General features: G+C 49.0%; 1 protein-coding gene across 2 annotated transcripts in view; it reads left to right on the top strand.

The window, feature by feature from the left end:
• Positions 1 to 22,337, top strand: part of Gab2 (GRB2 associated binding protein 2) — a 143,298-nt gene extending 120,961 nt beyond the window's left edge. For both annotated transcript variants that reach the window (XM_087901402.1, XM_087901403.1), the window contains exons 3-10: positions 5,015 to 5,258; positions 13,106 to 13,680; positions 14,578 to 14,645; positions 15,521 to 15,785; positions 16,497 to 16,587; positions 17,025 to 17,127; positions 18,203 to 18,328; positions 18,588 to 22,337. In XM_087901402.1, the coding sequence (XP_087757528.1) occupies positions 5,015 to 5,258; positions 13,106 to 13,680; positions 14,578 to 14,645; positions 15,521 to 15,785; positions 16,497 to 16,587; positions 17,025 to 17,127; positions 18,203 to 18,328; positions 18,588 to 18,731 (1,616 nt within the window). In that variant the 3' untranslated portion in view covers positions 18,732 to 22,337. The remainder of the gene's footprint in view (positions 1 to 5,014; positions 5,259 to 13,105; positions 13,681 to 14,577; positions 14,646 to 15,520; positions 15,786 to 16,496; positions 16,588 to 17,024; positions 17,128 to 18,202; positions 18,329 to 18,587) is intronic.
• The last annotated feature ends 211 nt before the right edge of the window (positions 22,338 to 22,548 follow it).

Raw genomic sequence — 22,548 nt, 5'->3', positions numbered from 1 at the left:
AACAAAACAGAATACAGAGTCCGAGCAAAGCCCAAGCTGGCTGATACACTGCCTGCAGCCGATGGGGAGAGTGAGGACAGCATCCCCCAGCATGTTCTGGATGGTGCATAGGCTGCTTTCCGTGAGCAAAGGGCTCCGGGGATAGTGTGCCTTCTGTGTCCAGAATGAGAATACCTTATTCCAGTAAGCTCAATTCAGGTTTTATTAATTATCATTATTATTATTTCTAAAGCAAGCAAGAAGACCTTGTATGAAACTTGGGATTCATTTGATTTTTTTTTGAGGTCATGCTATGGGTGTGTTGGTGTGTTGTTGGGTGTTGGTGTGTGCGCATGTGTGTACGCACATGTGCACGCACATGCATGCTTTATTGTTGTCTTCTTTTTGAGATTATAACATAGTTCTGTCATCCCTCCCTTCTCTTTCTTTCCTTCAAATTCCCCCCATGTCTCCCTCCTTGCTCTCTTTCAGATCCATGGTCTCTTTTCTTCATTAATTGGTGTTGCATATATATTTATCTTGATTCCTAAATGCATAAAAAGAACCTTCTCAGTCTGAGTGACGCCTTTATGTTTTCAAAGACCATTTGGTATTGGGTAACCAGTTGGTGTGCTCTTCCTTGTGGAAGACTTCTCTAGTTCTAGCATTCCTTAGTTGCCTGTGACTCTTTTTGTAGGTTTGAAGCCTTCCTGGCTCTGCCCATACCCTACCCATGTTAGCATGCCTATTGTTTTTCTTGTTCAGCTCCTGTTTAGACAATCATGTTGCTGAGACTTAATAAATGTAGATTCTGACATCCCTAGGAGGTAATTTTGCACCAAACTCCCTGTTCCTTTGGTTCTTACATCTCCAGCCCCTCTTCTGCAGTGATCCCTAAGACTTGGTTGCAGGATTTGTATTGTATTTCTAGCCCTTGAGACCAGGCTCCAAAACTCTGCATTTTGATTGGTTGTGGTTGTCTATGAGAGTCTCCATCTGTGGCAAAGAGAAATTTCCTTGATGAGGGATCAGGACTATACTTATCCATGAGTATAAAGGACAAATATTAAGATATAGTTGGGGACAAATTTATGTGCACACTGTGAGTGCCTGATGCCCAAGGAGACCAGACAAAGGTGTCAGATCCCCTGGAACTAAAGCCAGGAACAGTTGTGAGCCAAATCCCAGTCCTCGACTAGAACAGCAAGTGCTCGTAACCCCCGAGCCAGCTCCACAACCCCAAGGCAGAGATCTCTTACTGATGCTTTGTTTCGTATTGAAGACAGGATCTCACTGGAACTCATGTACTGCAGGCTCCCCTCGGACTTGCAGTACTCCCCCTGCCCCGGGCTCCGCAGGGCTGTCACAGGTATGAGCCCCCTGCCCAGGGCTCCGCAGGGCTGTTACAGGTATGAACTACAATGTCAGGCCAGGCAGAGCTCTTTTGGAGTTGCAGGGTTGGTGTGAGCCAGCTTTAACAGCTTTTCTAGAGCTACAGACCTGACATGGAAGCGTTAGCGGTCTCATAGAGGACCCGCTCATCCCAACTCTCTGTTCCATCTTATTAACACATAAAATACAGATCTTGACCACAGGGAACAGACACATTTGGATTTGTGTGCTACGGAAAATCTTTTTATTTATTCAGTACATTCATTCAATAAATATGTATTGAATGCACCCAGGCGGTTACAGTGCTGGAGATAGAAACAATTGGAGCATGCATGTGAGATCCCGTGTACCCCACTGTCAAGACTGTCTCAGGCCTGTGGGAAGGTTGAGAAGGTAAAGGCACTCGATGCCAAGTCTGACAGCCTGATCTCACCACTACACCCTACTCCGCCCCTGGGTCCACACGGCAGAAGGAAAGCCAGCTCCCAAAGAGCCAGGCGCCAGGAGATAGCCACATAATTCAGAGATGTTTTATTTGTGTTCTGTTCTGGTTTTATCTCACTATGTAGAGATCCTCTGTATGTGGGCACATATGCTCTGTGGTATACATATCCAGCCCCCGACACAAACACAATTAAATGAGTAAGATAAGTAAATAAAGGTAAGATGTCTTCCAATTCCCTGTGACTCTGAGAGGCAAAATAACTCTGCAAATGAACGCACTGAGTCACAGACTGACTGCAGTCTGCACTGAAGGCAGAGGGGCTGCGGGGGCAAAGATGATCGTTCCCTTGATTTGTGCATATGGACCAATCATTCATTGCAGGAGGGAGGGAGGCACCGGGCGACAAGATAAAAGGATACAGGTTATTACAAAACACCCTTCATTGTCACACCGAGGCACCTTTATTCTGAAGGCAATGAGAAGTCAGCAACTGTGGCTGAAGAAGTAGCGCTTCATTATCCTTTGTGTCTTATTTGTTTGGCCAACAAATATTAAGTCACATGATTCAGGAGGCATGACCCAAGGCCACGGCTATGAGGAAAGGGTTGGGATCTCTGGCTTCACTGAATTTCAGTCTAATGCGGAAGGAGCCCAGTGATGAGGGGGAGACTGGCATGTTCCTGGAAATCCTCTGGAGTGCAGGAAGCATCAGTAAGAAATGCAGTTGAACAGATAAACAAGAAAATAGTATTCAGAGGAGACAGAGCTCTGTAGTCATCATAAGGAGAAGACGCCATTGCCGAGTGGGGCAGCGCCAGGCCGACAAGATGGCGGAGGCGCAGGGCAGCGTCACAGATGACGAGCTTCTGGCTTGGCCGACTGATTGATGGAAAAGGTGTTGATGTGTTTCCCTGAGACAGGAAGCACTGGACTGGGAGGAGATTGGCTTAGGTTGCTCATCTCAACCAGCTGACCGGACATAGGAAGGTAGGGGGTGTGTACAGGAGGGAGCCAGGACAACCCGAGCTGGAGATGAAGTGTGAGAGCTGCCATCGCTTGGGTGGAATGTAAGCCTGGTAACAGGCAGTATTCCTCCAGGGGAAGGGTCAGAGGGAAGTCACAGGACGGTCTAGAACTAGTGTGGGAAACCGAATCTGCACCACCCTCCCAGCACGGTTCACGTGCTTCCGTGCGGGCCATGAGCTTGGGGCAAGGGCCTGGGGATTAAACAAAAGACACACACACACACACAAAGAGACCTGAGTCATTCGTCAGGAGCCGAATGCTTTCTGCAAGGTTAATATACCTTTGCCCCAGAAGAGGGATACCCTCCCAGCCAGATAGCGCGAAGAGCCTGGCTCTGTGTGAGAATTTCTACCCAGGCAGGGGAAGCAGCGACAGACAGTGGAGAGGAGACTTGGCGCTGTGTTCTCCTGGGCAGGTGGGAAATTACCATACCAAGAGTAAAACAGGGTCCTTCAGCTAAATCACCAGGCTGCAGCACAGATAACAGAAACTAGCAGGAAGCTTTTAGCTGGCAGACCAAACTGTCCTTGCAATTTGCACCTCAAGGAGCAGGGGGAAAACCCGGGATCCTACAAACTAGGTCCTGAGGAATGAAGACGTAGACAGAGCAAGGGGAAGCCAGAAAGTCAACTGAGAGTATAGAACCTTATCGGAGGGCGGCTTCTTATCCCTCCCCTGTGTCTTCTCAGCAGAACAGCTGTGTTCCTCCCCGGTGCCATGACTACTCTGTCCCTGGCACAAACCATCTCTCATCCACCATTAGAGAGTTCATTCTGCAAACCTAATGGAATAACAGAAGCACTGATTCTGTTAACAAACATCCAGGTCACTAGGAGACCTGTTATAGGAATTCATTTTGGAGATCAATACAGCTCTTGTGGAGCTGTTTTCCCCCAGAGGCTCATTGGCTTTCTCTCCTCTGCCCTGACAGAGGATGCCCTTCCCAGTATGGGGAGTAACCAGAGAGTAATTAGCACGGTAGAGCATTAATGCACCGGTGACCCTACCTTGGGCCATGCGGACGGCACAGCTTGAAATAGGTCAGAAAAGAGAGTAGCTAAAGAAACTTGTCTCTTCCGATAGGATCTGAATAACTTAGAAAGCCATCATCCCCAAAATGGTCCTCCCTACCTAGCACGTCACCTGAGCTCATTTATACTTTATACCCGTATTTCTTAAGAACGTAAGTTTCACTGTTGGAATTTTTAAATAGCAAAAGTTTTTCTCACATAACCATGGACTAAGAACCGTCCGTGTAGCTAAGTGCTGGGGCTGTGTAAGCAATAACCTTACTGACACACTTCTCAGAGAGCAGAGCGACCAGGGATCTGAAGGAAGCGTGCCCTGGGACCTGCAGCACCCAGAAAGGAAAAAAAAAAAAGCGTTCAAGAAGGTTTTGTGGGAATGTAGTATCTGCATGGGATCTTGAGGTCTTCGTATCTGTTTGCTAGAAGTGTAGAGAGAAACCCAGGACGAAGGAGCAGTGTGAGGGGAAACAGGAATCACAGAAAAAAAGCCACTATGCTCAGAGACTGAGGATGCTTCCATCTGCTTTGCTTGTGTGTGGAGGGAAAGCAGGAAGTAGGTCAGACTAGGAAACGAGGACCAAGCTTAAAGAACCAGCCCATTAATAAGGCTCCGAGCTCGGGTTGTAGTATGCTAAGCCTTTTTCTATCCTCAGATACCTGGCTTCCTTCCTAATCTAAAAGAGGAGAGTTTGAGATAAGAAGAAACAAAGAAGGACCAGTGGACAGAGAAAAGTAGGGAACAGAGAACCAAGTTGTCCTTGGAGAGAAACGGAAGAACACCGGGAGGAGCAGGGTCTAGTCTGAGGGGAAATTGGATGTGCTTGTGCTTCATCGCAGAAAGGCAAAGTTCGGGACTGAGTCAGGGGGTAGTAACAGCAGGAACCTGCCATGCCTTACACGACTCGGTCCTAGAAGCCTTGACTTATTTACTTCATTTGTTTCTTCAGGTTTTTGTGGCTGTTTTGGGGACAGGGTTTCTCTGTGTGGCTCTGGTTTTCCAGAACTCACTCTGTAGACCAGGCTGGCCTCGAACTCACAGAAATCCTCCTGCCTCTGCCTCCCGAGTGCTGGGTTAAAGGCATGTGCCACCACCACCCTGCTCCCTTCCTTCTTTCACTCACAGAGCTCGCTCTTCTTTCCACAGACTCCCTGAGAAACCTCTCTTCAGCCAGCCACGGTCCCCGCTCCTCCCCAGCTGAGTTCAGCGGCTCCAGCCAGCACCTGCTCCGAGAAAGAAAGTCCTCCGCCCCTTCCCACTCCAGCCAGCCTACTCTGTTCACGTTTGAGCCTCCCGTGTCAAGCCACATCCAGCCAGCCTTGTCCACCAGTGCGCCTCAGGAGTACCTCTACCTACACCAGTGCATCAGCCGAAGGACGGAAAATGCAAGGTAGGAGACAACAGGGCCTCCATGGGGAATCGTGGTCACTCAGGTCCTGTTACTGCTCAGTCCCTGGATTTCAGGTTTAAGGACAAAGAAGTAAAACATCATTATCTTATTATTAGCAATGATGTTATTTTTTTAAAAAATGTATAAAAAACATTAAGGGATCAGGGTGATGATGGCACAAACCTTTAATCCCAACACGCAGGAGGATAGGTGTGAGTTCGAGGCCAGCCTGGTCTACAGAGTGAATTCTGGGACAGCCAGGGCTACACAGAGAAACCCTGTCTCGAAAGAAGAAGCTTCAGAACTACAGTGTAACAATCAAATTTCTTGCTGGCTTTAAGAGCTCAGCTAGAAAACACTGCTGAGCAACTCCTTGTCTCTCCGCTCTAGGGTGGTGCTGTTCCTGATTGCAACTACCGCTCAGACATGTCCGTGTAACCTTGCAACTACCGCTCAGACATGTCCGTGTAACCTTAAGTTAGCTAAGTGAGAGAAATTTTAAAACTCAATTGCTCTGTTATGTCTGTATTCATTACTTTTCTCCTACCTGGTAAGAAGCAACTTAGAGGAGAAAGGGTCTGCCCTGGCTCACAGTGACGGATCATGGAGCAGCTGGTTTGACTGCATCCAAATCAGGATACAGAGATAAATACTGATGCTCAGCCTTCTCTCTCCCCGTTTGACTCACTCCAGGATCCCATCAATCCCAGGGAAAGGTTCCCCTTAAGCACAGGCTTAGGGCTGAGTCCTTCTTCAGTTTAACTCTCTAGAGACACCCTAGGAGACAATATAAGAGGTATCCTGCCGGCCACGGTGACAAAGTCAAAGCCAGCTCTACCTCAGGTGCCACGTGACTCTGTGTGACACGTGGCTGTGACTGGACAACAGGAATAGAAAATGTATCCATCATCTTAGAACATTCTGGGACACATTCTCGGCATAGAACCTATACCTATTCTTATGAGCTTTATTCTCACTGTTAGAAAAAACAAGCCCAGAGCTTTGCCAAAGTAAGTTCTCAGTGGCCGCCATATCCAGATTACAAATATGTTCCTGAATTAATTTAGTAAAGCATAAGTCCTGTTTTTAAAACTAAGGCAAAGGACCAGCAAGATGGGTCAGTGGGTAGAGTCACCATCACACAGGCTGGACTTCCTGATTTCAGTCCCCAGATCCCACACGGTAGCAGGGGAGAACCAGTTTGCGGTGCTTGTTCTCTGACCTCCATACCTCCAAGCAGGACTTGCTCACCTGCACACGTGTGTGCATGCACAAACACACAAACACACACACACACACACATTGTGGTGGTTATAAACACCTAGACTTGGGGAGAAGCAGCTGTAAAAATGTGGACCCATCGCTAAGAAAATTAGGAATATAGGAACAGACCAAAATAAACGTAGATTTGGGAGATAGTGTTAAAGGGCTCTAAATATTGTGATCAATGGTTTTCACAAGTGGGTACTAGAGGGGGTACCAGTGAGCTTCAGGAACAGTGTAGAAACTTTGAGGAGCATTTTAGGAATCCCAGTTCCACCATGCCAAACTGTGCCTCTAGGAGTGCAACTCACAATTACAGATGACGTCTTAAACTATAAAATCCCAAAGCTCTAGAAAGTTCTAAGGCTACAATCCATGATGGCAGGGTAGGCATGGCAGTGGGCAGCTCTGTCCTCAGCTGTGGAAGCAGATGATGTAACTTGTTATCCACATCTCAGTGGATCAGGCAGCAAGCCGATTTTACAACACTCAGGGTCTGCCCCCACCCCACTAACTTATTTCCTCCTGTTAGGACCCATCCTCTTCCAAAACAGGATCACCATTTGGGGACCAAATATGAAACACAAAAGCCTTTGGAGTCATTTCACACCAGACCTGTAACACAGACTAAAAGAAAAAAGCCACAGAGGATCATTAAAGAATTGGGTTTTTGAAAAGCTAAATAAAATTAAGTCTTTTAGGTAGACTAACTAAGGAGGAGAAAAGAAAAGATGCAAATGAATTAGAGTTGAGCCTGACCTACAAAGCTCCGGGGCTGCACAGAGAAACCCTGTCTTAGAAACGCAGAAATAGAGTAGAAATGGAAGCCACTGTAGCCAACACCATACAGGTAAAGAGAAGCATCCTTGCCAAGAAAGAAAAACCTAGGACCAGATGGATTTGCTCTTGAGTTTTGTGAAACCTTTAAGTAAGAATTAATGCGGATTCTTCTCCAGTTATTCCAAGGATCATAAAGTAAGGGGCCCTTCTACATTCATTCTAGGAACTCAGAATGGCCCTGTTACCAAAACCTAACATTGCCAGGAAGGAAGAAGAAAGAAAGCTGTGGATCAGTGTCTTTGATGAATAAATGCAAAACTTCTCCACGAAACACCAGCAAATCATATTCAATAGCACATGAAAATCTCTCTCTCGCTCGCATGCACGCGCGCACACACACACACACACACACACACACACAATATCCTCAGCAGGTAAAGGTGCTCACTGCCAAACCTGTCAAGTCTACTCCATGGGCTCCACATGGCAGAAAGAGAAAATCAGCTCTACAGTCTTCTGATCTCCGCACACATGCTGTGCCATAACTGTGCCAAAACACTCACACACCAAATAAGCAAATGGATGAGTGTAATGATTTTCCTAAAAAGAGATCGTTCACCATGATCTCATTCCGAGGAGGCAGATGCAAGGATGGTTTACAAATCAAAAACGTAACACACAGCGTCTGCGAAGTGAAAGGTAAAAGTTATGTTATCGCAATAGATTCATAAAAAGTATTGGATAAAATTCAGAAATGTCTTACAATAAAAATCTTTAACAAATTAAGAACAGAAAGCTTATATGATAGTAAAATAGTACCATCTGTGTCCTAGTAAAAGCTATTATGACAGATTCATAACCAGCATTATGCTGACTGGGAGGGAGCCGAAACAATCCCTCTAAGTTCAGGAACACCAGAGTGTCTGCCATGATCAGGGTTGCTTTGAGGGCGGATAGGTATGTAAGTGTGTTTCCATACGAACTTTAGAACTGCTTTTTCTAGTTCCGTGAAGAATATTACTTGAGTTTTGTGGGGACTGCATTAAATCTGTAGGTGCAGCTGTTTTGTTTCATTTATTCTGCTAATCCATGCGCATGAAATGTCTCCCCATGCTCAGGTGTTGTCTTCCACTTTATTCTCCATTAGAGTTTTTATTCTAGAGGGGCTTTGGTTTCCTTGGCTGCATTTATTTATTTTTGTTTTATCTCACTGTGGGTTCTGATTTACTTATTCGGAAAGAAAGCATGTTTCTGTGAGCTAAGTTTCAGTTCTGCTCAGAATGTATTCCTTTCTACATTCCATTCTAGAAAGTGAAGTTTCTTTTTCTTAGCTTCCTGGACTCTGGAGTTGGTTTGGATCATATACACATCTGGAGTGATGCCTTATTAGAGACTTTAAATTACTGGTCCCATAAGTTGACTTTTTCGTGGCTCCTCTGTGAGGATTTTCCAGCTCAGAAGAGGCTTTCCCATAAATCTACGGACTGAAAGACGCTCTTTGCTCCTGTACCTTGTATCACGTGTTGCTCTATGGTGCTCTCAGGCAGGGAAGGCAAGGGTGACGGTTTTGTAGTGTTCTTGAGTTTTGCCCACCAGAATATCCCTCGAATATGAGTTCTCACTGGGGTGCATCACCATCCATTCTGAAAGAGCGTGGACGTGGTGTCCCAATCTGTCCGCACTTTACCATGACAGTCTGCATAAATAAGGCTGCCAGAGTGTGGGTTTCGGAGGGAAGAGGCAGGTTCTGTCTCCAGAGAAAGGTTGAGCAGCTACGACAGTGAGAAGCAGCCATGTCAGAGGAGAAAGTCCTGTGCTCTGGACTGTGCAGGCCCCAGGCCAGCCTCCCCTGGGCTTCAATCCCTTCATCTCTTTTCACTGGACTCCCCTCCTCTGTAGGTGACTGACTTCAAGCAGGTATGACAAATGCTCAGTGCTGAAAAACTAAAAAGTAAATGATCCATCTGGGGGGTGGGAAGACACAAAGACAAGGCAGTTTCTCCACTTCACACTGTGTGTCTGTCCTCAGGATTGACTGCGGGGGTTTCTCACGACAACCATGCGGTTTTGCTGCTGCCCTGGGCTGTGTTTATTTTCCTGGGTTTGTTTCTTTGGTGAGCTGTTGTGAGTGCAGTCTTTTTTTTTTTTTCTGATTACATTCTTAAAAGTTCATTTTCCTATCTAGGAAAGGTACTGAATTTTGAATGTTTTTTGTATCCTGATCCTGTGCTGGAAGTGCTTACCAGAGCTAATTAGCTGTTAGAATCATTAGCGCCTCTTAGAGTATAGGATCTTATCATCTGAAAACATAATTTTATCTCTTCCTTTTCTGTTCGATCCCTTTTACTTCTATCTCTGGCCTTACTGATCTAGCTAAGACTTGGTTCTTTTCTTCCTCCCATTTGTGTTAGGGTTTGGCTGGGTCACTGAGTGAGAGAGACATGGTTCTTTCCTAGCCTTTGTTCCTCTGTTCTTCTCATGAACTTCATTCTTTCATATGGTCTCATAGGTGAGTTCCTTGTTTCCCTCTGTGTTTAAAGAACCTTCCGGTTATCTTCGGCACTGCTGGCTCAGTGGTCGTGAACTGCCTTGATCTCTCTGTGAATTTTAAAGTTAAACCATACTGCGTGAGGTAACCCATCGATGCAGGGTATAACCCGAGAAGCCATAATTCTGATGAAAATGAAGAAGTAAATTTCAAGTGTTAAGATTCCAGTACCACTGGCCCAGCAGCAAGAGAGAAACGGTGGATACAAGACAAAGTCAGCATGCCGGAGAGTTCCCGAGATCTCTTCCAAGGCACCCTTGACTCCTTCACCCAGCTGTTTTGATTAGCCAAAGGAATCATACACAACCTTGGATTTCATTTAGCTTCACAAGTATAGCATTGCTTTCTCATTCTAGTCAAAAGGTGTGCTCAAAACTGTAGCCAGAAGGGTTCCAGATACAAAGATAGATAGATAGATAGATAGATAGATAGATAGATAGATAGATAGATAGCCCCACTTTCTTTTTCTTCCTTCCTTTCTCTGCTCTCCCAGCAAGATTCCTGGGATCTTAGAAGCTAAGGATTAACTTGAAATCCTGATCCTCCAGTCTCTACCTGCTGAGTGCAGAGTGCAGGCATTCATGGGGAAGAAGCTCTATCTCCATCCCCAAAGATCATCTCGTTTTTACAGATCGTGGTGCATAGCTTTCTTTCATCAGAGAAGGGAGTGATGTGAACTGGTACTAGAAGATGGTCCAAGTGACTTCTTAAGAGCTACAGAGGAGTATTCTGAGGCAGAGGAAACGTGGAACATAACTTAACTTCATGGTGTTTAAAGAGAAAGGTTTTGGCCAGGAATGTAGCTCAGAGTAGAATATCCACCTAACATTTACAAGGCCCTGGTTTACTATTTACAGCACTATAGAAATAAAAATTGAAAAAAAAACTAAGCTGGATGGTACATGTCTTTAATTCAATTCCAGCATGCGGGAGGCAAAGGCAGGTGGATCTCTCTGAATTCTAGGCCCACCTGATCTACAGAACTAGTGCCAGGAAGCCAAGGCTACACAGAAAAACCCTGTCTTGGGCAAGGGGAAAATCATGAAGGAACAAAGATTTCGATACGATAGACCAAAAGGAGAAAGGGTCAGCTGGGCCTGGTGGCATTTGCCTATAATCCCAGCACTTGGGAGGCAGGGCAGTGGGGGTCCAGTATGGATAGCAAATTTGATGAGGACACCCTAGAGCATAAGACAGAAATAAATCTAAAGGCTGGGGTGTAGCCCTATGTCATTGAGACTATACTGATGACAGATGGTTAGTCTAGGGAAGTATCAACAGGATGCAGGTGACCAGAGGGTCCTGGACGCCATAAAGTCCTGATAGATCAGGATGGGTAATCCCTCGATTCTGGCTTCCCAAGACCGAGAGTCAAGGCAGGAAGGGGACCAGCCATTCTGGAATGTGCCCATTGTTACTGCAGGACACCTGTGATGTTCTGCCACTGTTCGGAGTCTCCTTGGACTACCAGATGTTTTTATAGAGCTAAACCAAACTAACTGAACTTTTTACATTGACAGCCACCATTGCGTGACTTTATTGTGTATGATGGTGGTGGCCCTGCCTCTGTGAAATAAGTGATTTGGATTGCATACGAGTGAGATCATGCAGTGTCTGTCCGTCTGCCTGCCTTACCTTCTGCATGCTTCCTCCAGCCCGAGCAGCATGTGGGTCCTTAAACGTGCCAAGCTGTGTCAGAAGCTGGACTGCCTGCATTGTGTGTCTTGCTGCTGTCTTTCCATTCTCACTCACGTGAGGCCTGGGAGGAAGCCTTCCTGGCACTCAGTGGCGCCACCACCAGGCAGACTCAGACTGGACCAGAGCGGTTTCCAAGCCCACAGCAGGTGGCATCCCTGGATCCATTGTCTGGCCTAGACAGGAAGGAGGACATCAGCCAGTGTTTCTCAGATAACCAAATCAAACAAGGACATCTGGCCCAGGGCTGGAAATTCAAAGACAGTAACAGAAGACAATATGAACACACTCTGTATCTGCCATCGATTCTCCTGCCTCAGCTCTGATGCTCAGCTGTCCTGGGCCCTAGGTGCTGGCTTGGTTATGTGTTTGGAATTTACTGGAATGGGAGAAAAACACACAGAGACAGACAGACAGACCTGGGGGGAAAGCTGGTAAATATTTGAGGGCTGAAACAGTTTCCCTGGCCACCAATGGCCAAAGTTAAGGGGAACATGACCTACATACCTGGTTCCCTTCATCTTTCTAAGCTTCTGGGTACTGTTTTCTACTACCACCTGGTGACCACACTGTTGCCAGTTCCCAGCACCAGAGCCAAGGGAAACCAGATGATCCACCAATGACCCCATGAGAACACACAGGTCTGGGTGTGTCCCTGCACCTTATCCTGATGAGAGCCCCCAGAGCGGGTTACTAGGTTCCTAAGGTACCTCTGGTCCACAAAAGACTGAGAATTACTGCTCAAGGGGTTGGTCCCTTTCCTCCCGCCCCCACCCCCACCAAGATGACATCCTCTGAAGGATCATCAGAGAGAGAGAAAACCTCACCCTTCAAAGCACTTCCTCAGAACCCAGTTTAACCACACTCTTGTGAAACGGGAAGCTTAGAGCCTCTGATCCACGTGGACCCTCAGACATCACCGAGACCTCCTCGGTCACATCTGGGAGAACATCTTGATGATGGATGGTCACAGGGTGTGTCAGTAACGATGCTAGGACCTAACATAGACTGCCCTCTTCGCCATTCCTTTCCTATTTCCCTCAATAAATATTTTATTATTTTAAAATAATAAAAACAATACCAGTGTCTATCCTGAATAGAGTTCCCAAATAGAACTCCTTTTACCTATGTATTTTTAGAGAGTATGTGACTTGCTTTCTCTCACAACTTGCCACTGTCTCCTGGCTTTTGTCCTTGTGTGTGCTCTGTGCTAGTTCAAACGACTGGTTTGGCTGGTTCAGTTATATCTCTGGGGCCCAGGAATGACCCTGTTCCCTGCCAAGGACAGTCACAGGAGTCAGGAGGTTCGCAGAAGTTAACAATGCTGGAGCATATACACGCTAGATACTAGCGCTGACTTCCTAAATAATCCTCATAGTGTGGTTTTAATCGCTGTGTTGGAAATGCCGGAAGTAGAAGTCTCAAGATCATGCATTAATATGTGGTAGGAACTAGGTCAACCTCGGGTCTGTCTGACGCCTCAGGATTCCCACGCCAACCACCTGCACATGCTTCGAGCCATCCTCTGCCTCCTCCTCATTGCCCCTTTTCTCTCTTTTAGGAGTGCCAGCTTCTCTCAGGGCACCCGGCAGAAGAGTGATACGGCCGTGCAAAAAATTGCCCAGGGCAATGGACACTGTATCAACGGAGTCAGCGGCCAAGTCCACGGCTTCTACAGCCTCCCCAAGCCAAGCCGACACAACACGGAATTCAAAGACAGTACTTACGACCTCCCCCGTAGCCTGGCTTCTCACAGCCACACCAAGGGCAGCCTCACAGGGTCCGAGACAGATAATGAGGATGTGTACACCTTCAAGACACCCAGCAACACCCTGTGTCGGGAGTTCGGAGACCTCCTAGTGGACAATATGGATGTTCCAACCACACCCCTCTCAGCCTACCAGATTCCTAGAACGTTCACACTGGACAAGAACCACAATGCCATGACGGTAGCCACTCCTGGAGACTCAGCCATAGCTCCCCCACCCCGGCCCCCCAAGCCAAGTCAGTCAGAAACACCTCGGTGGGGCAGCCCTCAGCAAAGACCTCCAATCGGTGAAAATAGCAGATCCGTAGCTGCTACCATCCCCAGGCGCAATACCCTCCCCGCAATGGACAACAGCCGACTCCACCGAGGTCAGTGCAATCCCTGGCTGAGACCAGAGGGCCGGGGAGGTGACCAAGGCATTCTCCATGTATGGTGAACCCTTGGTCACCCCTAAGCCAAGCTCAACCTAAGGAGGACTAATTTCAGTGACACATGCTGAGGCACTGTCCATGCAGTCCCCAGCTGACTGCGTGCCCCCAACCTTGGCAGAAGTGAAGCAGACTCTGCCTTAGAGATATTTGAGACTCAGATAAAACTATTTAAAACTAAGTCAAAGATGGACTAGCAAACTTTTTGAGCCAAACCTATGTGGACTCACAGAAAATACAAAATTATCTGCAGGGTATTTTTATGCCATAGCAACATCGCTGGTTGTAGCCTGAACTTTGACTTGAAGCCCCTAAGTTCTAGCCTCGCTTGTCCCAGGTGAATTCTAATTCTGCGTATGCCCTCTGTTCAATGAGCTCTCTCTAGAGTTTGCAGTCTTCTCCTCCCCCTGATGTGACAGCGGCCCTGATGAGCCTCAGGCCTCTGGGCCCAGGCCTCCACTTTGGAGCTTGGCAGTCAGTCGGGCTATCTGAGCAGTCACCCTGCGCTCTGGAACTGTATCACACATGCACATGCCCCTGCCTTTCAAAGCTCCCTTGTTGGAAAAAGAAAACATGTAGTTAGTCTCAGTGCCATTACTAAAGTATTCCCAGAGGTGGAGGAAGTAGGAGAACCCAAGCTGAAGTCAGGAGGCCCTCTGCAGGCACCTGACTGCAACAGAATCTGTGATCAAGAGGAGTGAGTGGCAAGCAACACCCTGTCCGTCAAAGACACAGCAGTACATCTGGGAATATCAAGAGAATGGCCACACTGGACAGGGACAGGGGAGTCAACATGGGGAACGGTGTGAGATAACCATCTTCCTTCCTTCCTCACAGCTTCCTCCTGTGAGACCTATGAGTACCCAACACGAAGTGGGGAGAGCGCCAGCTGGTCTGCCGAATCTGTGAGTGAGCATGATCACCCTTTCCCGGGCGGTGGGATTTGATCAGGGCCCCTTGGGTCAGTCAGGGTCGAAAAGAAGCCACACCCCATGTGACTGAAAGCATGCCACCCAAAGAACGATGGTAATTCCCTCAGGATCTGCCTACTTGTCAAAGTCCAACATCCTAGGGAGGTGTCTACTGGCAAATGAAATTGGTACCCTCATCTGATGCAGAGAGTCCTTCCTCTAAGGCCCCAGCCCTGCTCGCCAGCTGGCTTGCCGCGTAGGAACACAGAAGGTGATGGCAGCTGACGCGAGGACCGCAGGCTGCCTCTGGAATGGGTTGACCAAAGTCATCCAGGTTGGAAGCCAGCCGATCAGGGCTTAGCCCGCTGGAAAGCCAGGGAAGACGGTCAGTGCAGGCAGAGGTGCTGTCGTGTGATAGGGTGAGAGTTGGAGGATGGCTGTGGACGCAGGTCTGGTGACTGCTCTACCTACAACCTGCTATGACCTAGGTGTCCAGGATGAGCCCGGGCCCACTGAATGCTGGCCAGGGTCTAGACTGACTTACCTGTGGCGAATCCTGAACCATTTCTGGCCTGCACTAGCTAGGCATCTAGAACTTGAATATTCCTAGCCACAAGCCATAGGCTTGAGTATCCACAGAGTTTTGTACTTAAATCTTATCGGAAATTATAGATGGCTCCTAAGAGGTCATGAAAGCAAGAAGGAACTTGCAGAGCTCAGCTCGCCTCAGTTCCCACTCTCCTTCCTTATTTGGTCTTCACAGGGTCTCCAGTGTAGCTAACCCACAAACTGCTCAGCTTGTACAGAGTCTCACCTTTTCACTACTTACAAGTAGGTCTTTTCCTGTTTTGTTTTTTTTTTTTTTTCAGCCAGGGAAGACTATCGTGGGTCGATCAGACAGTACCAGCTCTGATGACAACTACGTGCCCATGAACCCAGGTTCTTCTACCCTGCTGGCTATGGAACGAGCAGGGGACAATTCCCAAAGTGTCTACATCCCCATGAGCCCAGGGCCCCACCACTTTGACCCACTTGGCTACCCCTCCACTGCCCTTCCTATCCATCGAGGCCCCAGCCGAGGAAGTGAGATCCAGCCACCCCCGGTCAATCGCAACCTCAAGCCCGACCGGAAAGGTGAGCCCTACTCTTTCCCCCATTCTGTGTGGAAAACACTGGCTTAAAGAGACCAGGCGTCTACTGGACGTAGTGGGTGTGGCTGTGTGCAGATAATACAGACTCAGACTTGGGGTTCGTCTCTAAGGAAAACATCTAGGGTGTGTCACATGGTCTGCCACAGGTGTGCGTAGCAGTAGGCCCATGACCAGCATGGAGATCAGGAAAATGTCCAAACTGGATTTCTGCTGGCTGTAGCTGAGCAGCAGGGACTCAAAGGGAAGAGGAGGGAAGTTGGGCAGAGATGCTGTCCATGGGTCTAACCCATTTGGACTCTGGACTTGTAAAGCTGAGGCTTATTGCTGTTTACGTCTCTTCAGTGTGATCTTTGTAATGGTCTCTGTTCTGGATACAATCCGATTTTCTAGTTGTCACTGTGACTGTCTCTGTTCTGGATACAATCTGATACAAAGTCATAAACCTGGGGAGAATCTGTTGTCATACCCAGGAGTCCATTTTGGATCCTGAAGGTCTGCCTACTGTAGATACAGTGGGAAGGACTCGAGCTTCAGAGGATGTGAAGGCATGGACTTGCATATCCGGACTGTGATATCTACGGGAGTCCTGAAACCAAATCCCCTGTATAAAACCAGTGGCCTTCGTAAACGTGCTTGTGTATGTAAAGCGTGTCTATGTAGCAGTTACTCATCCCTGAACTCTGTTGCTACCTAGCAAAGCCAACGCCCCTTGACCTGAGAAACAATGCTGTCATCGATGAGCTCCCCTTCAAGTCACCTGTCACCAAGTCTTGGTCCAGGATCAAGTAAGTGTCCATAGAGGCAGGAGCTTCGTCAGTACTGAGTGATAGCTATGGGAGGGGAGGGGTCAGGACACCAGGGTTTTGATGCTAATGCTGTATCAGGGCAGGACTCAGTTTCTGGTCTTTCTCACAAAACATGGCGTAAACAAGCTGTGGTCATCTGGCTCATTTGAAGCCTGTGGCAAGGCAGAAACATATTAAGAAGGGTAGGGCAGTCGGCAGGCATGCCTGTCCTGGGGGCTGCTTTTGTTCCATCCAGCCCCACATTCAGTGTGGGTCTTCCCAGATGCCAACCAGCTTCTGCTGTCTATTACGAATTGTTTTCCTCATCTATGAAGGAGAAATGGCTTTAAGTTTCCCTACATTTGGGCTCTGGCAGCCCAGGTCTAGGGTGTAAGTAGTGCGGCTCTCGGGGTTCACTCTGTTCTCTGCCCCCACAGCCACTCCTTCAACTCCACCTCCTCCCAGTACTGCCGCCCCATCTCCACACAAAGCATCACCAGCACAGACTCGGGAGACAGCGAGGAGAACTACGTCCCTATGGTGAGTCCTCAGACGCTCCTTGCCCCACCTCAGGACATGGCCGCCTCACATGGGATGGCCTTAGCCTCCTCCTGCAGACCCGTCCTGAATGTGTGAATGTCAAACAAGGGGTCGTTATCCACCTTTAGGAGGATGCAGTTTTGTCCCCAAGGAGATCTCTCTTAAAAACCCGCGGTGGCCTGCCTCTCTCACTACTGTAATCCAGGTGATAGCATGGTTGGTGCCCTTGGAGAGACATGCAGGTATAGAACTCCCCGTGGTGGTGGCAGTAGTAGACATACACACACGGCATGACACGGTCCCTCTCTGAGGTCCCCGGAAAGGACACAGCTCCGAGGCTGCAGAGATTCAGACAGATCAGACATTTAAATGGGACTGTCACTCCTTACTACAATCAGACCTTGGGCACGTTTTAGATACAAAGTTGGAGATGCGGCCCCAGAACCTCTCACATGATAAGCAGCTGAAGAAATGAAGGCCTGTCACCCAGAAACAAGGTGACTTGCTCAGGTCCCTGTGGAGAAGAGCAGAGGGTACCTGCTGCTTGTGACCAGATGTGATAGGAAACTCACGTGGGGGACAAAGTTGCTAATCAGGGACCTGCAAACTTAGGCTGGGCCTTCCGGGGAGACAGCACCTGAGCATCACCCCGAGTCTTTCTAAAGAGAGGCAGGCATCAGAGAACATCCCTGAAGGCTGGAGGGATGGCTCGGGGTAACTATAACTCCAATTCCAAGGGATCTGACACCCTCACAGAGACATACATGCAGGCAAAATATCAATGCACCAAAAAAAGAAAAAAATAAACCATCTTTTAAAGAAAAAAATCCCCGGCTCTCATCCCACACCAGCTGTGCCAGTGTGGTTGACTTGCTGTCCCTCCTGAACCTAGGTTTTTAGCCTTTAGTGATTTGAACAGTAGTGACACCCACCTCCCAGACTGCCACGAAGACGTAAATGAGAATATGAAAAGTCACCATGCATGGCTCAGTAGACTCGGGAGCTCTTACCCTGGTACGTTTTCAAGGTGACAGTTTGGGCTGTTGAACTTACCCAGTTTTCCTCTCTGTCACAGCAAAACCCAGTGTCTGCGTCCCCCGTTCCCAGCGGCACCAACAGCCCGGCTCCGAAGAAGAGCGCCGGCAGTGTGGATTACCTAGCCCTGGACTTCCAGCCCGGCTCCCCGAGCCCTCACCGCAAGGTAACTGGAGGGTGGGGACTAGGAGACCCATGCCAGGGACATTTCCTATGACTCACGGCACCTTAACTAGGGGTTCAGGGCACCAGTTCCCTCAGTTTGCCCATCTCCTTGCCGTGGGATACACCCACACGGAGTGCTCATGATTACAGAGGGATTCAGGGAACAATCCAAGACATGGAGGTCCTGTCTCCCTTGAAGCCATTCACAGTGCAGTCCTGATGGGTAACACAAAGTCCGTCCGTCCCTTCTGTCCCCTCAGCCATCCACCTCATCTGTCACCTCGGACGAGAAGGTAGACTACGTCCAAGTGGACAAGGAGAAGACGCAGGCCCTGCAGAACACCATGCAGGAGTGGACAGACGTGCGGCAGTCCTCAGAGCCTTCCAAGGGTGCCAAACTGTGATGGCACAGGGCGGCTGCTCAGCGCCGGCCTCTGCCACCTCCTTCTCCGTCCCTGCCCACACCTCCTCTCCTCTGAGCCACCTTCCAGCCTTTAAAGCACTCAAAGTCAGGGACCCTGACCCATCCCCCTTGGAGGCAAGGGTCTGATGGAGACACTGCCTCTGCCACCAGGGATCCACCCGTGACTTCTGTCAGTACTACTAGCTGTGCCTCCGCAACCTTAGTTAGGAGCTGTTGCCAAAAAAAAAAAAAAAGAAAAAAAAGAAAAAAATCCTCCTGCTTTGGACCCATTTGTCTGCTGCTTGGACTCGGAGGGAGGGCTGAGGCTCTGAGCCAGGCTCACGCCTCCTGTCTGCTCACCGCTCTCTACCCTCTACCTCAGGGCCGCTTCTCCATCCCTCGAGGATGCTAACCGGGGAGCCGAGGACCAGCAGACTAAAGTAGATGTGGGCTTTCGTATCCTTGCCATTTGGGGCGAGGGAAAGACAAGATGCCAGAAGAAGAAGAATGAAGGTCAGACGTCACCTTGAGTGACAAAGGAATTAGGTAGCTGGTCACCTGCAGGGTGGAACCCAGGATCAGGTTCTGGTACGCCGCCTGCTGCAGGCTGGGAGAGGCTAAGGATGAAGGACAGGAGGAAGGAAAACTCAATGACCGGCAACCAGGAACAACAAAGAACAGGGCTTGGGGTGACAAACCCCCTGGGACAGGCAGTGAGACAGAGTGGGAAAGAAAGTAGGGGTGAGGCAGGGGGACCCTGGGATGGGGTGTGGTAGGCAAGGAGCAACGCAGGGACACTGGCAGCGACGGCACAGGAAGGTTTCTAGGAGGTAGGAGGGTGCAGAGGTGGCTGAGGAGCTGGGGAGGCAGGCTTGTCCCAAGGGCCTGATGGTGAGCCCAAGGCCACATGCAGGGGTATAGCAGGAAGCAGGATGGGAAGGAGCCACACTTAATCAAATCTAGGGACCACATGGGTCATGGCTTGTGCCCGACAGAGGCACCTCTGACCAAGGGACCAGCCAGATCTTCTCAGCTCCCTTCTCTGCAGGGATGGTCGAGAGTATCCCTCTCCTCCCACGCGGCAGAGGGATGAGAAGCAGACGTTCCCTAAGGCTCCTAAGATATGGCAGGGAGATCTGAATGTGTTTGTGTGAAATTCAGAGAAAACGGGGCAAACCAGCATTTCATTCTGTCCTGGATGAGCAGACCACTGTCCTCTAAAACCAGGGCCTTTCAGCAACCAGGGGCACACCTTACCTCCCCCTCAGTAATCCCAGGAGGATGGGTTATTTAGTAATGGCTACCAAGCCCTGTGCTACAGATGAAACCTACCTTGTCCCTAACTGGAGGTCACAATCAGTGAGAAAAGGAAGACAAAGACTAGGAATTTTAAAGTACAGAGGAAGGGGAGGGAGACTGTGCCCTGGGGAGGGAGGCCTCAGGGGGAGAGCAGAGTGAGTCTTACAGAAAGGTAGGTGGGGCTGGGTCCCAGAGAAGACAGAAGAGAACAGAAGGTGTTTGAAGGTGTGAAGCCAGCCGCAGAAGTGTGTGCTGTCCCCCTTGAGTGAGAGGGGGCTGTGGTTGGTTACACTGAACAGGGTTACAGGGTACTGGCTTTCCCTGATTCTCATGGTACCCTTTTAAGACTCTCCAACAGGGCTCCCATGTGTCCAAGCTCTGGCTGATACTGCTGAAGCTCACAGCAGGTCCAGGTATCCCTGACCTCAGCAGCCGCCCCGGAGTGCGTGTTCTGAGCTGAGTGTGGAACTGGCTGCCATTTATCAAGACTGAATCAGGTGTTCAAGTCTAGTTAGTCTTGCTCTGGTTCCAACTCCTAACCATGTCTAATAAACCTACCAACCCATCCTCCAACCCCCGAATAGGAAAAAGCCAATTCCATTTTAAAAAAAAAAATCCTTTGGCCTACCCATGGGTCAAAGTTCACCTCTCCTGGTGGCTGTCAAGGAATGAGATCAAAACCACTCATCGCCTCTTAGCTAGCATAGCTCCCAGCAGTACCTGTCCTGTCCTGCAGGGGCTCCTCCAGCTCCGCCCTCTGTGAAGGAAGGAGATGTCATCTCCCTGAGACTCGCCAGTCTGACCTGGGGTGGTAGTCACAGCTGATGCTCTGTGGCTGTAAAAAGAACCCGGGGGATCCTCTGAAGGTCTGGGTCACTGGGGAGGGGCAGCACAGAACATTAGCTAAATTACTCCACCCCTCCCCTAGCTGTATTTTGCTTGTAGCTGTATTTGACTCCATGAAGATCAGCCCCACTCCCAGAACCGAAGCACAACCACTCTGAAGCTACTGAACGTGGGTTTGGGTCCAGTCTGCCTTTGGACCCTCTATATCTTCCAGTGGCTACAGTCCCAGCCATGACCCCTCTCCCCCTCCCTACAGCCGAGTTTTGCAGGCTTTGAGAAGTAGCTTTCTTTCCATTTGGGCCTTTGGCTGTGAAGTGTGGAGAAGCAGGCTAACCTTAGAGGGCCATCTTTCTTGGACTTGCCATATTTGGGCCCTGGGCCCGGCAGGAGCAGCCAGACTTGACAGGAGCGCCTGGTGGCGATTTGTGCTGTCGTGGTATCTGGTGGTGTGTGTTCTTGTGTAACCTATTGGCTACTTGTGTCTTGAAACTTAGAACCATTTCACACAGGACTGTCACTGTCAGGAAGAGAAAATGAAGTAGAAGCAAGCCTAGTCTTACATTCGTGTCTTGTTCCCGTTTAAGATTGACATTTAATTTTTCAAAATTATTGTTGGTGCCTAATCACTTAAGTTATTAATTTATTCTGTTTTCAAAAAAAATTGTAACATGTATTTATCATGTGAGGTCTGGGGGTGGGACGGGAAGCGTGTTCAAGTGAGTCGTGTTTTTGCGGCGGTGACCACAGGTGGCACAGGCCTGGAGCTGGCAGGCCCTTTCTTCGTGTAGAAGAAGCAGGACAATAAAGTCCTTTAGGAGTCACCCAGAGTGGGCTGCTGGAGATGGTCTTCAGGGCGCGGAAACTTACTCTTGTCCCATCCTGGGCGGTCTCGGGACTGACGCTGTCATACGGCCACACCTCTGACAAACAGGCCCTGGAGCCAGGCCAGGGACAGGGACGGACCCTCCTTTCTCAGGCCAGCATCTGGCATTAATGGTTGTGCACATCTGTAATCCAGAACTCCAGAAGCTGAAGCAGGGGCAGGACGATCAGTTTCCCTGACAGCTCGGGAGTCCGGCATTTGGACCAAAACCTCTACCGCAGCCCACGAAAGCCCTGTCACAGCCCCATCATGACCTCTAAGCCGCTTTGTTCCTAAGAGGACGAGGTAGCATGGAGGGGGACATGGGGTGCAGCCCAGTCCCAGACCCTCCCTGTACTCACAGCCGCCCAGTGTCCCTCTTCGGCTTCAAGATTGTGACGGGAACCCAGGGAAAGAGCTGGATATTGGGACTGGAGAGATGGCTCAGCCGTTTGGTTCCCAACACCCACTTTATGTGGCTCCCAACAACCTGTACCTTCCGTTCCAGGGGAGCTGGCGCCCTCTACTGGCCTCCTCACAGACATGGTACACAGACACACATTCATACAATAAAAAAAAAATAAAATCTTTTTAAAAAGAGATGTTGATTCTGGAGTGTCGGAGACCTGCTTCCCAGTTTGTCTCAGCCCACACCTCGTCTAGCCAGGCACAGGCTATGACCTCCTTCTCAGAGAAGGGACAGAGGAAGGCAGTGATGACAGAGGTTTCCAGGTAGCTCAGAATTCTCGGAATCTGAAAAGTCATTGTTGGGTTTCTGTGTTTACCCAGCAAACCAGTCTGCTTCAAGTTA

The sequence above is a fragment of the Myodes glareolus genome, chromosome 24, assembly GCF_982192425.1.
Source record: "Myodes glareolus chromosome 24, mMyoGla1.1, whole genome shotgun sequence".
Lineage (NCBI taxonomy): Eukaryota > Metazoa > Chordata > Mammalia > Rodentia > Cricetidae > Myodes > Myodes glareolus.
The sequence above is the reverse complement of the archived record's forward strand: the minus strand, read 5'-3'. Positions and strand labels throughout refer to the sequence as shown.